The sequence below is a fragment of the Sinocyclocheilus rhinocerous genome, unplaced genomic scaffold, assembly GCF_001515625.1.
Source record: "Sinocyclocheilus rhinocerous isolate Xijiao unplaced genomic scaffold, SAMN03320098_v1.1 scaffold1043, whole genome shotgun sequence".
In the NCBI taxonomy this organism is placed as follows: Eukaryota; Metazoa; Chordata; class Actinopteri; order Cypriniformes; family Cyprinidae; genus Sinocyclocheilus; species Sinocyclocheilus rhinocerous.
The window spans coordinates 1158201-1174004 of NW_015642610.1; the positions used below are offsets into that span (position 1 = coordinate 1158201).

Sequence of the window (15804 nt, forward strand, 5' to 3'; positions counted from 1 at the left end):
CAAACCCATCAAAGAAAACACGTTCACTGTAACAGCTTCAGCTTTAAGACGTAGGCTACTGTACAGTACTACACGACTTTCACTCTCAAATTCTCTTTGAGATTCCTGTGACGGACCGAAGGCGGGTGATGCATTATAGATGAGACATCTAACACACACTTCTGCCACAGAGTCAATGCTCCCACAGCTTTCTGAAGGTGATCTCCTCTATTATATTTGCTAGGGTTCCAGGTGGTTCATGATGCCATTGCGTCTTTGAGACACATCGACGACACCAAAGCCAAGCTGGACAAAGGAGAGCTGCAACGAGACATTAGACAGATCCAGAGAAACATGATAGGACTGAAGGAGCCCTGATTGGATTATTCTTGTAGAAGACATATACACATATACAACCTGTGTGAGAACACAAAGTATGATTCAGCAGAATGTGGGCAGATGGACAATATAATCAAATAAGCTCTGCATTTGTTTTCTAGATTGAAAAAAAAAAGGATTTAGCCAGTTTGCGTGAGGTCATTTCCTTTAAATCTCTTTTTGCCAGACCAGACTTTAAAGTCAGATTCTGAGTGAACGATCATAGATCAAAGGTACAATTACGGCAAATCCAAGATTAGAAGCACAATACTTATGCAGACTCAATACTGAAAGACTAGGAAGAGGAATTGTTCTGTGCTTGTCTGCACATCCCAAGGCCAGTATTGATTGTAATGAATGCTGGAATAAACAAACAAGATCGCTTTGTTTTCGTTTAATTTTCCAAGCCACCAATGCATACTTGCAAAGCATAAATACACCCAACATAATAAGCCATTATTGTTAATTCCCTCTTTTTTTCTGTTTTCGTGTATGCGCTTTAATATTTCAGAGACTCGATGGCTTTCTACAGTCAACCATAGGTCAGTTCTGCAGAGATGAGTACAATCAGTTATTTGGAAATGACAGTGGAAAAAAACAGAGGTCCATTAGTTCTGCCAGTGCTTCTGTATGGCAAAGTCAACTGCGTTAGATAAAAAGCAATTAATTTGAATTCTTGACTTCTCTGACCATAATCTGACTATCTGAAGAGCAGATATCCCCCTGCTGCACTTTCAAATGCACCCAATAGTGATTCTGGATGCAAAGCAATGACTCTTTTGAGTTACATAATAGCAATAGCAGTAGATTTTGTTTATTATAGTCAGCTGAGCCCAGTGGCAATACTAATTATGGTGAAAAACTGTCTCTGTGGGGAAGGCACATAAAAATAATCCATTAATAATAATTCATTAACGTAATTTTTCATGTGTCAATGCGCATGTGAATGCAATACAATAAGCATAGGCTAATTCAGTTATACCATAAACTGCTATTAGAAGAGCCATTCATATAGATCAGATGTCTTTTTAAATTAGCTTAGCAAGAGATATCTGTACATAATGAAATGCACTTGGTCATGTAAAGACTTTCAGATTTGTAAACACATTGATCGTTGAGTAAACTGCTGAGTCTGTAGGAGATAAAGCAGAACAACTGGAGCTGTTTGACGGTTAGATGGTGAGGTGCAGATCTCTTGTGGGATGTGAGGACGCTGGACTGTCTCAGCTGGATGGGTAAAGGCGTCTGTGGAAATCCACCAGTCTGCTGTCTCCTTCTGCTGTAGCCTTCACCAACAGGGTCTACAAGACCAAAACACAATGCCATTCTTAAAGGGGTCATGACATTTGGATTTTTAAAAATGATTTTAATGTGTAATTTTAGGTTTACTTCATATTTACTTCAACGGTCATATATACGAAAAATGATTGTTCTGAACCCTCATTGTGACCCTTTGTATAAAACGATCCGTTTGTTCCTGATTCTGGGGACCTTCTGAAGGCTCTACAGACACTAATACAGTGGGGGAAATATTTATTTGATCCCCTGCTGATTTTGTAAGTTTGCCCACTTACAAAGAAATGAATGGTCTGTAATTTTTATGGTAGGTTTATTTTTACGTATAGAGACAGAATACCAACCAAAAAATCCAAAAAAAGCACATTATATAAAGGTTAGAAATTGATTTGCATTTCAGTGAGTGAAATAAGTATTTGACCCCCAAGCAAAACATGACTTAGTACTTGGTGCAGAAACACTTGTTGGCAAGCACAGAGGTAAGACGTTTTTTATAGTTGGTCAGCAGGTTTGCACACATCTCAGGAGGGATTTTGATCCACTCCTCTTTACAGAGCCTCTCTAAATCCTAAAGCATAATGTTTTCACTTCCGTGCTTGACTGTAGGGATGGTGTCCTTGGGATCATAGTCAGCATTTCTCTCCCTCCAAAAACGGCAAGACGAGTTAATGCCAAAGAGCTCAATTTTGGTCTCATCTGACCACAGCACTTTCTCCCGAGCCTTCACTGAATCATTTTGATGTTCACTGGCAAACTTTAAATGTGCCTTCTTGAGCAGGGGGACCTTGCGGGCGCTGCAGGATTTCAGTCCATTGTGGCGTAGTGTGTTACCAATGTTTTGCTTGGTGACTGTGGTCCCAACTGCCTTAAAGGGGTCATATGATGCGATTTCAAGTTTTCCTTTCTCTTTGGAGCGTTACAAGCTGGCTGTGCATAGATAAGATCCCTGAAGTTGCAAAGACTAAAGTCTCAAAACCAAAGAGATATTCTTTATCAAAGTTAAGACTCTGCCACGCCCCCCTAAAACGGCTCGTTCTAACACGCCCCCACATATCTACCTCACTATGTGGAAATATTTGCATAATGCCGCCCAAATGTGCACGCAAAGAAAGAAGGCATGGTTTCAGTAACCGCAGTTAGTGTTCAAGCAGCCATGTCAGGGAGACGCTGTGTGTTTCCAGGCGAAAGCAAAAGCACTTTATTTGGCCTTCCGAAAGTAGATGCATTTAGGAATCTTTAAGAACACTTACAACAGAACAGCAATGCATTTTATGGAAGACCGTTTCGTGAACCTAGGAGAGGAGGTAATACTGACTTTCCTATGACAATCTGGCACTTCTGAATCAGCTACTGTAAGTATGTTTTGTTATTAGTTTAAGTATTTGCCATTGACTGTTCAAATGCGGAGTTTTGCGCATCATGTGTGTGTGTGAGTGTGTGTGTGAGAGAGAGAGAGAGAGACAGGGTCACATCACAGTGAAGTCAGCTGTCTTAACTGCGGCTTGTGTACTGCATCATTACTGTGTCTGTCACGCGACTCTGTTCCCCTTTCGGGCTCTGTCTTTACATTTATGTTCAAAGCTGAAGCTCGCGATTATGGTAAGGGGCGTTACATTTCCGACGAGTGCTTGCGGTGTTCGGCCAATCACAATGCACTGGGTCAGCTGGCCAATCAGAGCAGACTGCGCTTGTCGGAAGGAGGGACTTTGTAGAAAACGAAGCGTTTGAGAGAGGCGGGGCATAGAGGACCTACAATAATGTACAGTATTTGAAAAATAATGTGTTTTTTGAACATTAAAGCATGTCAACATATTCTGTTACACCAAATACACAAAATAATGATCTTTAAAAAAGCATCATATGACCCCTTTAAGATCATTAACAAGTTCCTCTCGTGTAGTTCGGGCTGATCCCTCACCTTTCTCATGATCATCCTCACCCCATGAGGCGAGATCTTGCACAGAGCTCCAGACCAAGGCCGACTGATGGTTATTTTGTTTTTCTTCCATTTCCGAATAATCGCACCAACAGTTGTCTCTTTCTCACCAAGCTTCTTGCTGATGGTCTTGTAGCCCATTCAAGCCTTGTACAGATCTACTATATAATCTTGTCTCTGACATCCTTTGACAGCTCTTTAGTCTTGCGCATGGTGGTGGGAGAGGTTGGAATGGAAGATACAGATTGTGTGGACAGGTGTCTTATACACCTAATGAGCTGACATTCGGAGTAACTTCTTAAAGTGGCAGGACTATTAATCCTAATACAGTAGGTGGCTGAATTTGCAGTTTCAGCATGCTTTATTACATTAGAATTGAATCTGATTAGGGGAAACACAGCCTGAGTAACTCATTTGTTTTCAAGTAGAGCGAGTGGATGCAATTGCTCACATCTATCAGCTCCAGGTCATCTTTGGTGTGCAGGTGGCGCAGGAGGTACCAACGTGCCACTGACGCTATTGTTTCAGAGTTCCCTGAGGCTGAAGCATAAACAATCTTCTCCAACAGGCGACGGGTTTCCCTGTAGAAGAACAAAACATGATCAATCAGATACTAACCCAGTTTAACCTCTGATATCATAAATAAAGGTGATATATATTTCATATTTAAATAGACTAAATAAGAATGCAATGCCAAGACGAGGCAAACAATGAAATACAAACATGTGGCACAGAACAGGTCTGGCTGATCTGACATGTTGACTGAATATCAGGGTGACAAATGTGATTTGAACACAAAACCCTACTAAAGCTATATGCAAAAATCCTCTCAAATGCAGCAAGAGAGTGGCACAAAAGTACCTTGTGCTTTGTGTAATGGCCCTACCTGGCACCCATCTTTATAGAGAACTGCAGTAAGGCTTGGAAGAGCAGAGCTACTGGTGAGCTGCCCATCTTTAAGACTTCAGCACTGGCCTCCAACACCAGATCCTTCCACTCAGAGACACAAACACCAGCCTGTTGTCAGAAGTACAATTAGATATCTTTACACAGTATTTACTTGTATTGTAAAATGGTCTGTTTTAGTCTATAAACTTTGTGCAATAGGATTAAGAAATAAAAAATAAAAAAAAAGTCTTCTATAACAAGGATTTAAAAGGATTTTAGATGTATTTTAGCTGGCAAAGTTCAGACTAATATATGACCAGAGTCTGGATACGCTGAAGGCTGATACGCTTTAATTAAAAGCAATGAAAGGCTAGCCACAAAGTGTCTAATGGTCTAATTCAATTTAACAGGCAAAGCTGCAGTCAGCTAAAATTAAGGCAATAAGCTGACAGAAGATGGAGGGGAGAGGGATAGACAAAAAGAAAAGGGAGGGAGGAAGAGGAAGCAGAGGGAAAGGGAGAAAATGTGCAAGAAAGATGCCTGAAGGTGCTGTTAGAGGCTTAGCCCAAAATAATATAATGTTCATTTTTATTAGCGGTCACACAGACACTATTTTAAAATGCAGGCAAACTACTTTAAAATGTTACAAGGAAAACAGCAAGATGTATTACAAATGTAATAAAAAATTTATATAAAAATGACAAAGAAAAAATATTCCTGTGATGATCAAGCTTTTCAGCAGCCATTACTCCATTTTCTTCTTATTATCAATGTTTAAACTGTTGTGCTGCTTTATATTTTTGTGGAAACTTTGATACACTTATTTTTTCAGGATTCTTTAATCAATAGAAAGTTCAAACTGACAGCATTTATTTGAAATAGAAATCTTTTATAACATGTCTTTACTGTCACTTTTGATAAATTTACTGTGTCCTTGCTAAATAAAACTAATAATTTCTTTCAAAACAACATCTTACTGTCCCCAAACTTTAAATGGTATTATATATAATTAAAAGTTAAATTAACCAAACACATTAGTATGAGCGCAGAGTGAACTGATAACCTTGTTTAGCATTCCACTATTAGACTGTCAACAGCACTACAATTGGACTCCTTTCTTTCATCATTTTCCCCACGATTGTCTGCCATATTACAGTGCATGCTTGCTTGAACGTCTTTTCATAGCTGTTCATCCATCCAAGTCAGTATTTTATGAAGACTGCAGGATTATCACACAGTGATCTCATGAGTTATTATGAGCTGTATTCTTTCCTGAGTAAACCGTTCCTCTCTGTCTAACAGACGGTTAGGACAGGATTCAGACTGCAGCTGCCATATATTTGTGTTTGAAACCCCACTGCACATCCTCTGAGCTAACGTAAAGACTTGGGATTTGCAAGGTTTGACAGCTGTATAGAGGTACTCCATCTACAAGAAGAACTTAAAAGAAACCACAGCAAAAAAAGAAAAAAAAGAAAATCTATTTTCACAAAGAAAGTAGTGTTACTTTTTCTATTCTGCATTATTCTTCAATCATTAATATTCAGGTAAATTAGTAACTGCATGTCTGAAGTCTAAGACCACATGTAGACTTTGTATTTGACATTTAAATTTAACACACACACACACACACACATATATATATATATATATATACATAAATCAACAATTTATATTATATTTTTTATTGTATTTACATTTTTTAAAATCTGTCTGTTTACTTGTACTGTGTTTAAATGATTTTAGTCATTTGGGCCACACTGTATATTATAAAAAGCGTCTTGAGAAAACTGTGTCCATTTCTCCCAACATCCCTGTACAAGATAGATCTGGTACTCACCAAACATGGCATGAGCGCTAGCAGGGCTAGTCGGAGCAGGCTGCTCATCTTCCCAAAGTGGTCACCGAGCTGAGAGGCCAGCTGAAGACTCTTTCTATATGCCACAGAGGCCTGAGCCAGCAGACCCTGAGAGCGGTACACTTCTGCCAACCACTGAGAGACAGCGAGATCAAATTAACAACTCTCTAGTTGCCACATGTCTAAACCTTGTTAAACCTCCTTCCAATATACAGTATAAAACCATTTGTTGGTTTCATTGAAAATCTCCTGTGTGATTTAATAAGGTGTGAAATTAACAGCTGATAACATTCAGCTTTGACCAGGGGAAACCAAAATGGCAACATTTAAAAAGAAATATGTATAACATAGCAAGATTCACATTCACATCGACTTTTACTCTGAAATCAAACTGACACCAAGCTCTCCTCATGTGAGATGCTGAGTGTACGTACATGCCAGGCGGACACAGATGTGTGGTTGGCCATGACCGCAGCACTGAGCTGATCCAGCACCGCAAGAGGAACACAGTTACTGGCTTCAGACAACAGGAGGCGCTCACACTGAACCTGCCTTAACATCAAGAACACCACGGGATGCTCTGGAGAAACACTCAGAACCTGAGAGAGGAAGAGGGAAGTATACAAACGGTTAAAGGGACACAAAGTAAATACATGTTTGAGTTTTACTTCCTAACCAGTATGACAGCATTAGCTTCTCTGCTCCTCACCAACTTTATTGTCTTATCATTACCACAGGCTGACTGGTGTGCAACATCAGAATCAGAATCAGAAGAGCTTTATTACCAAGTATGTTTACACACACAAGGAATTTGACTTGACGACAGGAGCTTCCAGTGTAGAAGAAAGTACAAACATAGTGCAGACATACTCTCTTGATGTCTGATTTGGTAGCTGAACCAAACCAAACATGAGTTGATGTTCCCAGGAAAATATCAGAATTTGAGGTGAGCTTGTCTGATATTTGTGTTAAACAACACAAATGTCATATGATCTCAACATTATCATCATTTTAAACATATTTGTCTATACTTTGCCTAAAACTTACAAATACTTTTAAAAGACTTGTGACTCAATGTATATTTTTTCGTCGTGCTTAGAAGACTTTCTAGCATCTAGCAAAGTGGAAACGTGGTAAGTGTTACCTTAAAGATCCATTTATACTTAGATTTAACCATTAAAATGTTTTTTTAATGGTGTAACCTAATGCAGTACGATATAAAATAACATAAAACCAGTTAATTTCGATCAGTGGTTTTCCTGGAGGCCCCCAGCACTGCACATATTCATGTCTCCTCTGTCTGTCACACCTATTTCAAGTCTTGCGGTATGTGTCCATTGGCACCGATTGAGCAGTGCAAAGTTTCAGTTCTTTTGTACCAGATTTGTGGGATTGACAGTGAATTGAAGAACCAGTTTAGAGTGACCAAGAGCATCTAACTTTTCCAAGCTCAAATTTATGCAAACGACAGGTGAAAAACAGTAGGCGGCAGCCATTCGCTGTGAGATGCATGTTGTGACTGTCATCTGTCATGAGCATTTCAACCTGCTTATTTACTGCATAAATCATATTGTTCACATATACAATTTTTTATTCAGATTTTAAATGCAGTTTCATGCATTTTACTAGATTGGCTGGGTTAACAAAAGTGTATTTAATTAAGACATTGGGCCTCATTTACAAAATGAATGTACGACAGAAAATTGAATGTACGGTCAATTTATCAATAGTAATGGACGTGAGCAGTGGCTACGATCAAATCTCACGTCAGCTCTCAGCTCATGTACACAAGTTTTTGAGTTTTGACCAGAACTTGCGTATACAGCATAGTAAATCTGGCGGACATTGTCCTGACTGATAACCAAAGCTCATTAGTCGATCATTAACCAGTAAGATTAGAATGTCATTTTTTTCAGGGCTTTAGCTTTATATGCGCAAATAGCAGCATAAACAACAGACCATGAGGTTTCACACATCGTCACATCACACACCTGCAGCGCTTCAATGAACGGAAATTAAGTATATAAAATAAATTATATTTAATATATAATTTTAATAATTAAAATAGAAATTATAATTAATTATAAAATAATTAGCAGATTAACAAAAGAAAAATAGGCTATGCTCGTTTTGTGACACAATGCATTTTATTTGTTTTCTTTATTTTATTAAATCCAGGCAGGCACCTCGTGCCCACACACAACATATCAGTTCTAGTGTTGCTAACTGGACATTTCAGCCATTCATCACCAAACTAAAATGCAGTCAACCAAACATAAAAGTTCCACTGCTCAATTTAAAAGGTCCACTGTAAAATCAGCGTGCAGCACCCCAACAAACACATTTTTGTGCACATGGAGATGACAATGTTTTACGTGGATGATGGAACACGAGTGAAGTACAAGTCCTTGTTTACATAATGAATAAGTTTAGCAATCAAATGTTACACAGCAAAAATGGAAACATTTGAATTCTTGTCGAATGAGAGAGTCTCATGAGCCCAGTGCCATTTCAGTTTCACTTTAAATAAATTCATTTTAGCTTGGCGTTTGTATGCTGTTTATAATGAATGCCACTATAGCCTAATTTGTGTTTTATTTCATAGCTTAATATCTAACTTTATAGCTGCTTATTTTTCATTCTTGTTCCGTTCTGAATACCGTTAAATTTAAAGGATTTGTTGTGGAGTGAGGGGAACTAAATAGGCTATATAGTGTTTATAATGTTTCGTTATATTTACCAGTATTTAATATAGATAAATTAACGTAATTGTTTACAATTATGAGGTTAACGGGTGTTTTTGGAGTAAGATAATTTTTCTCTTTCATGAGCTTACTTCCTCTTCTTGGCTGGATTACTTTCTCTATGTCGTAAACTCTAGGGCAAGGCTTTTAAACACGGGTGTTTTTAGGGGCGTGAAATTCAAATGACAATTGTTTTCAGCCGCTACATTTATCAACATACGATCATTCGTACGATGGGATTGGTAGCATACAAATGTTTCATAAATCACACATGAATCCTGTAGTAATTTGATTTGTGAGCTCAGATCTGCGCTCGTTTCTGTGTTAGAGGCCCACTATCTTTACTTTGGGCATTAAACATAAAGCTTGTCAAAAATAAAGGTGTCATTTTTGATTGATGCCACAAATTTATGGAACATAACTTCCCTTTTCAAATTCTGTCATTTACTAACCCTCAAGTTGTTCCAAACCTGTATGAGTTTCTTTCTTCTGTTGAGCACAAAAGAAGATAATTTTGAAGAATGTTGGCAGCAAAACAGTTGACTTTAGCCATTGACTTCCATAGTATTTTTTTCCATACTATGGAAGTCAATGGCTGCTGTCAACTGTTTTGAAGAATTTTTCATTTTGGGGTGAACTATCCCTTTAAAATGTGCTATATAAATTTTGAGACTTGAGAGAGCCGAGTTTAGTTTCAACCCCAACTAAACACACCTGAACCAGCTAATTAAGGTCTTCAGGATCACCAGAAACTTCCAGGCAGGCATTTTGGGGCAAGTTGGAGCTGAACTATCCAGAATATTGGCCCTATAGTAGCAAGATTGGACACTCCTACACTACAGAACAGCTCTAGCATTTTGAGCAGACAGATAGCTACAATAGATGGATGCTAGACAGATGGTGCCGTGTCAGTACATGAAACAGGCACACGGTTCTGCTCTGAAGCCCAAGAACAGGTCAACCTGTCTGTGTTTGCACCTGTGCCCGATTCATACAAGAGAGAGATGCATCAATGGGGGACGGCGTGACACAGAAAGAGAGAGCATGCATGTGTACATGTACCTGGGAGCAAAGAGTCTCTGCTATACAAGAGAGAGATGCATCAATGGGGGACGGCGTGACACAAAGAGAGAGCATGCATGTGTACATGTACCTGGGAGCAAAGAGTCTCTGCCTGGTCATATTGGCTGCTCTGTTTGAGTCCAGTCACGGCTTGTTGCAGCACCCATCCCTCCAGGGCCTGAGCCAAGAGCCCGTCCTCTGCCTGCAGGCTCTTCACTGAGAACAGATCGTACACATAACGCACATAGCCTTAGAGTCGTGCTCCCATCAGCATATATACACATACACTGACATGACATTCTCAAGTCTCACTGACCTTTTTCAGACACCAGGGTCATGTGCGCCCTCTCCAGATCTTCTCTGCGAGGGGCGGAGCCTGTGAGTAAGCATGCGGTGTTCTCTGTGTGACAGGCGGCCATTAGCCCTGCCCACCCAGCAGGATCATCTGCATTTGTCATACAGAGAGAAAGACACAGGACACCCTCAATCCAACACTGAATCGCTGCCATCCTACCTAGGCTGCAGACAAATCTTTCATCTGGTTGATATATCTATGTTTCAGCATCTCCTCTCTCTGCTCAAACTTTTCACATAGACTTGGCTTCTCTTTAAATACACTCTATGCATTACACTTGGAACTTACTCCTGCTGACATGTTTAATGCAAGGTTCTTACTATCCAAATGGAATATTTTCATCTTTTAGGGTTATAGAAGAGTGTGTTCTGTCCAAAACTACATTAACAACCTTCTTGAACAAGAAGCCAAAGCTCATTACAACTTCAACATTAATTCTTATTTGCATATTTCAAGGTTCCCATGCTTTAAAGTCAACATTATGTCATTAAATGCCAAGAGACTGACTTTCCTAGAAAGAGATTTTGGTCGGTTTCCCTTAGTCTGCTATTAGTCTGGATTAGAAAATGACAGGATCTGGGTCTTGGAAACTCTGTCTCTGAATCTTCCGAATCTTTCAGTTAGTGACTTGTTATTTAGCAGATAACCTGAGAACTGATCCAGCATGTCTGATTGTAACTCGGTTTACCTGGACACAGCAGTACAGCTCTCTGGATTGTTTTCAGAGCATTGCGTCTTCTGTCCTCACCAGAGTGCCGGCCTGAGGCCAGTTGATTCACTCCACTGTACAGCAACGCCCTCTACAGATGAAAAGAGTTGAACTCTTTAATAGACGCAGATCTTGACACAAGATTTCATCCACAAATTTTAAATTACCTTTCCAAACGTCAAGCTGGCATGACATGCCACACTGCCGGCCACAGCACCTCCCTGATGAAAATAAGAACACTTATAATCAATACTTTTATAACAGGTGAACTATTCCTTTAAGAATACGAGTTCTCCTAAAATATGTGTGAATATATATGAAAGCTGATATGAGAATACTCACATCGGCTTTGTTGGGGCAGTACTGTGGGACCAGTCGGGAGAGAAGAGCCCAGAGAGATGGATTTCCTGGGTTCCTACAACATGGCAGATGTCAAACATATATATTTTTATTATTAAAAAAATGGCTCAAAAAAGAAAAAGAAGAATTCTTGTAATTCTGGGGTGTTCTGGTACCTCATTTGACATTTGGGTTAATTAACCAAATGCAATGATTCATAGCTGAGGTTAATTAGATTAGAGCGTCTTCCCTTTAATAGCATTTGAGTTGTTTTCACATCTTTGTACGAGATTAAAGGAGGACATTGAAAAGTCACTTGCTATTGGACAAATAAAGAAGAGCGTTTAATTTAATCAAAGTCCTCCATTCCCCACTCAACAAAACATAACGAGGGTGGACGAATATTCAGTAAGTGAAGTGTCTGGGCTTCAGCTGATCAGTAACAACTGAAGGTCTATTTTGATCTCAATCTGGCTCCAAGCAGATTTTCCTGCAACAACTAATCTAATCTAATCTAATATAATAATGTTTTTGAAATATAATATAATATAATAATATACTGTATTTTTTATGTTTTTGAATGAAGTCTCTTATGCTCACTAAGGCTTCATTTATTTGGTCAAAAATACAGTAAAGACAGTACTATTGTGAAATATTATTACAATTTAAAATAATGTTTTCTATTTGCATATATCTTAAAATATAATTTATTCCTGTGATGGCAAAGCTGAATTTTCAGCAGTCCTTACTCCAGTCTTTAGTATCACAAGACCCTTCAGAAAACATTTGAATATGCTGATTTGCTGCTCAAGAAACATTTATTATTATTGTCAATTTTGAAAACAGTTGTGCTGCTTCCATTTTTTTTTGTAAACCATGTTAAATTTTTCAGGATTCTTACACTAACAGGAAGTTCACTTTTGATCAATTTAATGTGTCCTTTGCTGTATAAAAGTATTAATTTAATAATATAAAGATAATAAACGCTGAAAGATTCTATGCAACAAAATTACAGGTAATCAGAACATATCTGAATAGTATGAATATTAATAGTAATATGAATAGTACTTAATATAATATGTACTTTTATATATCTTAAAATACTAATATATTATATAATAGCTAGGTGAAGCAAGATTTTTGGACACTGATAAATTTATAGTATTGTTTGTCGCATTTTGTTAGAACAAAAACCCAGATTAACACAGAAGCAAAAGTGATAGATTCTTGTTGCTTTATCACATTGTATCAAATTAGGAGACACAGTATCTCTAAATATTATACAGTACCTGTGTATAGCCCTAGCAGCCTCCCTGTGTACGCCGCTAAAGTTGCCCTGCAGGGCCAGCAGGGTGCAAGTGAGCAGACAGCGCTCCTCCACAGCGCCTCCTATAGGTTCCCCCAGTTTTAGCAGCTCAGTAAGCGTAGCACTTGCCAGGGTAACATCACCAAGAACCAAACCCAGAGCACACAGACACTGCAGACTCTCTGGTACTGGCTCTTTCAGCATGGAGCTACACACACAAACATAAACAAGAGGAGAAGGGTTTTGCTTTTGACGGCTGAAGCAGAAAATGTGCTGCTCTGAGACAGCTGAGTAGTTAGTTTACCACTTGAAGAGAAGCGTTTTGGCATGATCCATGCTGCCCAGCCTGTGCTGTATCAGGGCAAGTGCAGTGAGTATACAGGCTTTTTCCTTCTCGCTAGAGGCAACTATAAGGGCTTTCTCATAGGCTGGAAATGGACACAAACACCATCAGCAACACAATCACAAGCTTGAGTACTTTCAGATGGAATTGTGGGTACTATTTGAGATGGTACCAGTCAACAATCACAAAATTGCAATGACTGCTCACCCTGAACGCTCTCTGGCAGGCGACCGATTCTGAAACAAGAGAGCGCAAGCCCGATGAGATCATGGAGCTCCTCTAGTGGTGTGGAGGAATAAATACGCACTGCTTCTTCCCACTGTCCATCATCACTGGCCGTGACATAAGAAAAAATATATATTACTTCGCACTGATAACTCTAATGATATTGCTATGGATGAAATGACTGTCAGCATAGTTGTAGGAAGTGAGTTTTACCTGAGGGCACGTCCATAACCCCTCAGAGCAAAGCTGAGCTGGTCTGTATGAGGGGACGCCTGAAGCAACTCAACAGCTCTTTGGAGAACAGAATATATCCAAGAACGATTTAATACCAGTGTGGTCCAGATTAGTGTCAGAAACTGGCCATCTGGCTGGACAGAATTTCCAAATGTATAAATAGCTAGAGGTAACAAACCTGCGATATGCCTCGGTGGCCTGTTTCTTCAGCTGCAGGTGTGTGTTCAGGTATCCGAGCATGATGAAGGCGTCTGGGTCTGTCTGAATCCTCTCTGGTGTGAAACAGAGAGAGTACACTGAGCTTCATTACCTCACTTCTTCTTTAAATAATTTATCATTGTCACATGGATCATTTCCTTTATATTCAGGGAGAAACACATTTTTAATTGTGTCTAGCCATTCCACCTGCATTCCTGGTGAAATCATTCAATACAACAGGGGTCTTTAACTGGTTTCCTATAAAACATGCATATAGTGCCCCGTTCATGTATTGACATACTTTATAATGGTTACAGATTATAGATAATGTATTCGTATTACTTAAAGCATTTCATGTGGGTGAGAGAAAGAAACTTTATTTCAAATTTTAGCTTTGGTTAAAGATATTTTAGTATTTTTTCTTCTTTTTTTTTTTTTACAAAAATTGGAGATCACACAATAAATTACAGACCCATAATAACCCTTGCAATATTTTAAAACAGTATGCGGTGTTTGTGTTCTCATACCAGTGTACTTGCTCAGAGCCACCTGGGCTGCAGAGATGGCGTTCATCTGGACTATGTTGTAGAGGTAGAGCTCAGAGTCTCTGTTGCTCTTGTCCAGCAGTGTGGAGCAAACCCAGTATGCATAACCCTTCACTCCCTCCGTCTAACATCAAATAAACATGTTACTGCAAGCAAAACATTGATCAATTATCTGATCCTAAAGAAGAAACTACGGAACCCTTCAAAAGTTTGGGTCAGTACTTTTTTTTTTTTTAAAGAAATTCATACTTTTATTCAGTAAGGATGCATTAAATAGATTAAAAGTGACAGTGAACACATTTATAATGTTATTAAAAAAATTCTCTCTCAAATAAGTGGTGTTCTTTTGAACTTTCTGTTCATCAAAGAATTCTAAAAAAGAAAAAGCACAACTGTTTTCAACAGTGATAATAATAAGAATAATAATCAGCATATTAGAATGATAGTCATAATATGATCAGCATATTATGACTGAAGGATCATATGACACTAAAGACTGGAGTAATGGCTGCTGAAATGTCAGCTTAGCCATCACAGGAATACATTACATGTTAAACTATATGCAAAAAGAAAACAGTTCTTTTAAATTGAAATAATATTTCACAACTTTACTGTTTTTTTTAAAGGGGTGGTTGACTGCGATTTCACTTTTTTAACGTTAGTTAGTGTGTAATGTTGCTGTTTGAGCATAAACAATATCTGCAAAGTTGCTGTGCTGAAAGTTCAATGCAAACGGAGATATAGTCTTTTAAAATTCTGTCAGTTTAATGCCTACAAAAACGGCTCATAGGGACTACAACAAGTTACTTCCCGGGTTCGTGACATCGCAAACCCAGACAAACCCCGCCCCCGGAAACACGCTACAAAGGGGGCGAGGCAATGCTGCACTGCTTTAGAAAAGAGGAAGAGAAAACTAGGGGTGCACGTAAAAATCTATTCATATATGAATCGTGATTCTGTCTTCTAACGATTCTAATGGATTCACAAGTTTCAAAATCAATGTTCAAAAGCAGCGGTTCTCAATACTGTTCCTCGCGTCCCCTGCTCTGCATCTCTCTCTCTCATTCAGCTCAGCTCCAACAATGAACTGTTCCATTTATACACTTATTTTCACATAGCTATGAGAAGCGTTATACATGGACGCGCTTGCGGTTGCCGTACTGTATTAAACCTTTAATCAGCTTTAAATAAAACCGTATATTAAAAGCTAACAGAAGCAGTAGCATTTACAAATAACATTGTATCTAAAAGTATGAGACAACAACAATCAAAAAACATACCATTAAAAGCCGTGCTTGCACAGGTTCTGCATGATCCTCTTCACTAATATCCTCTGCAAACTGGGCTCAAACTGATAAGCAATATAGATGATGCCATTGTTTACAATACAACCGGAGCACATGCCTCTG

The 15804-nt window shown here is 38.8% G+C and overlaps 1 protein-coding gene across 2 annotated transcripts in view; it reads right to left on the reverse strand.

The window, feature by feature from the left end:
- Window positions 1-736: 736 nt before the first annotated feature.
- Window positions 737-15804, reverse strand: part of LOC107756296 (tetratricopeptide repeat protein 37-like) — a 24600-nt gene continuing 9532 nt past the window's right edge. Inside the window, exons 26-41 of one of the 2 annotated variants that reach the window (XM_016573330.1) lie at window positions 14378-14519; window positions 13831-13924; window positions 13632-13709; window positions 13401-13525; window positions 13155-13278; window positions 12834-13058; window positions 11548-11620; window positions 11373-11426; window positions 11185-11296; window positions 10458-10586; window positions 10233-10357; window positions 6770-6934; window positions 6318-6470; window positions 4476-4606; window positions 4041-4170; window positions 737-1658 (exon numbers count right to left, since the gene is read on the reverse strand). In XM_016573330.1, coding sequence (XP_016428816.1) covers window positions 1581-1658; window positions 4041-4170; window positions 4476-4606; window positions 6318-6470; window positions 6770-6934; window positions 10233-10357; window positions 10458-10586; window positions 11185-11296; window positions 11373-11426; window positions 11548-11620; window positions 12834-13058; window positions 13155-13278; window positions 13401-13525; window positions 13632-13709; window positions 13831-13924; window positions 14378-14519 — 1938 coding nt within the window. In that variant the 3' untranslated portion in view covers window positions 737-1580. Of the gene's footprint in view, window positions 1659-4040; window positions 4171-4475; window positions 4610-6317; window positions 6471-6769; window positions 6935-10232; window positions 10358-10457; window positions 10587-11184; window positions 11297-11372; window positions 11427-11547; window positions 11621-12833; window positions 13059-13154; window positions 13279-13400; window positions 13526-13631; window positions 13710-13830; window positions 13925-14377; window positions 14520-15804 lie in introns of both variants that reach the window. The other variant, XM_016573329.1, reaches the window with a different exon arrangement.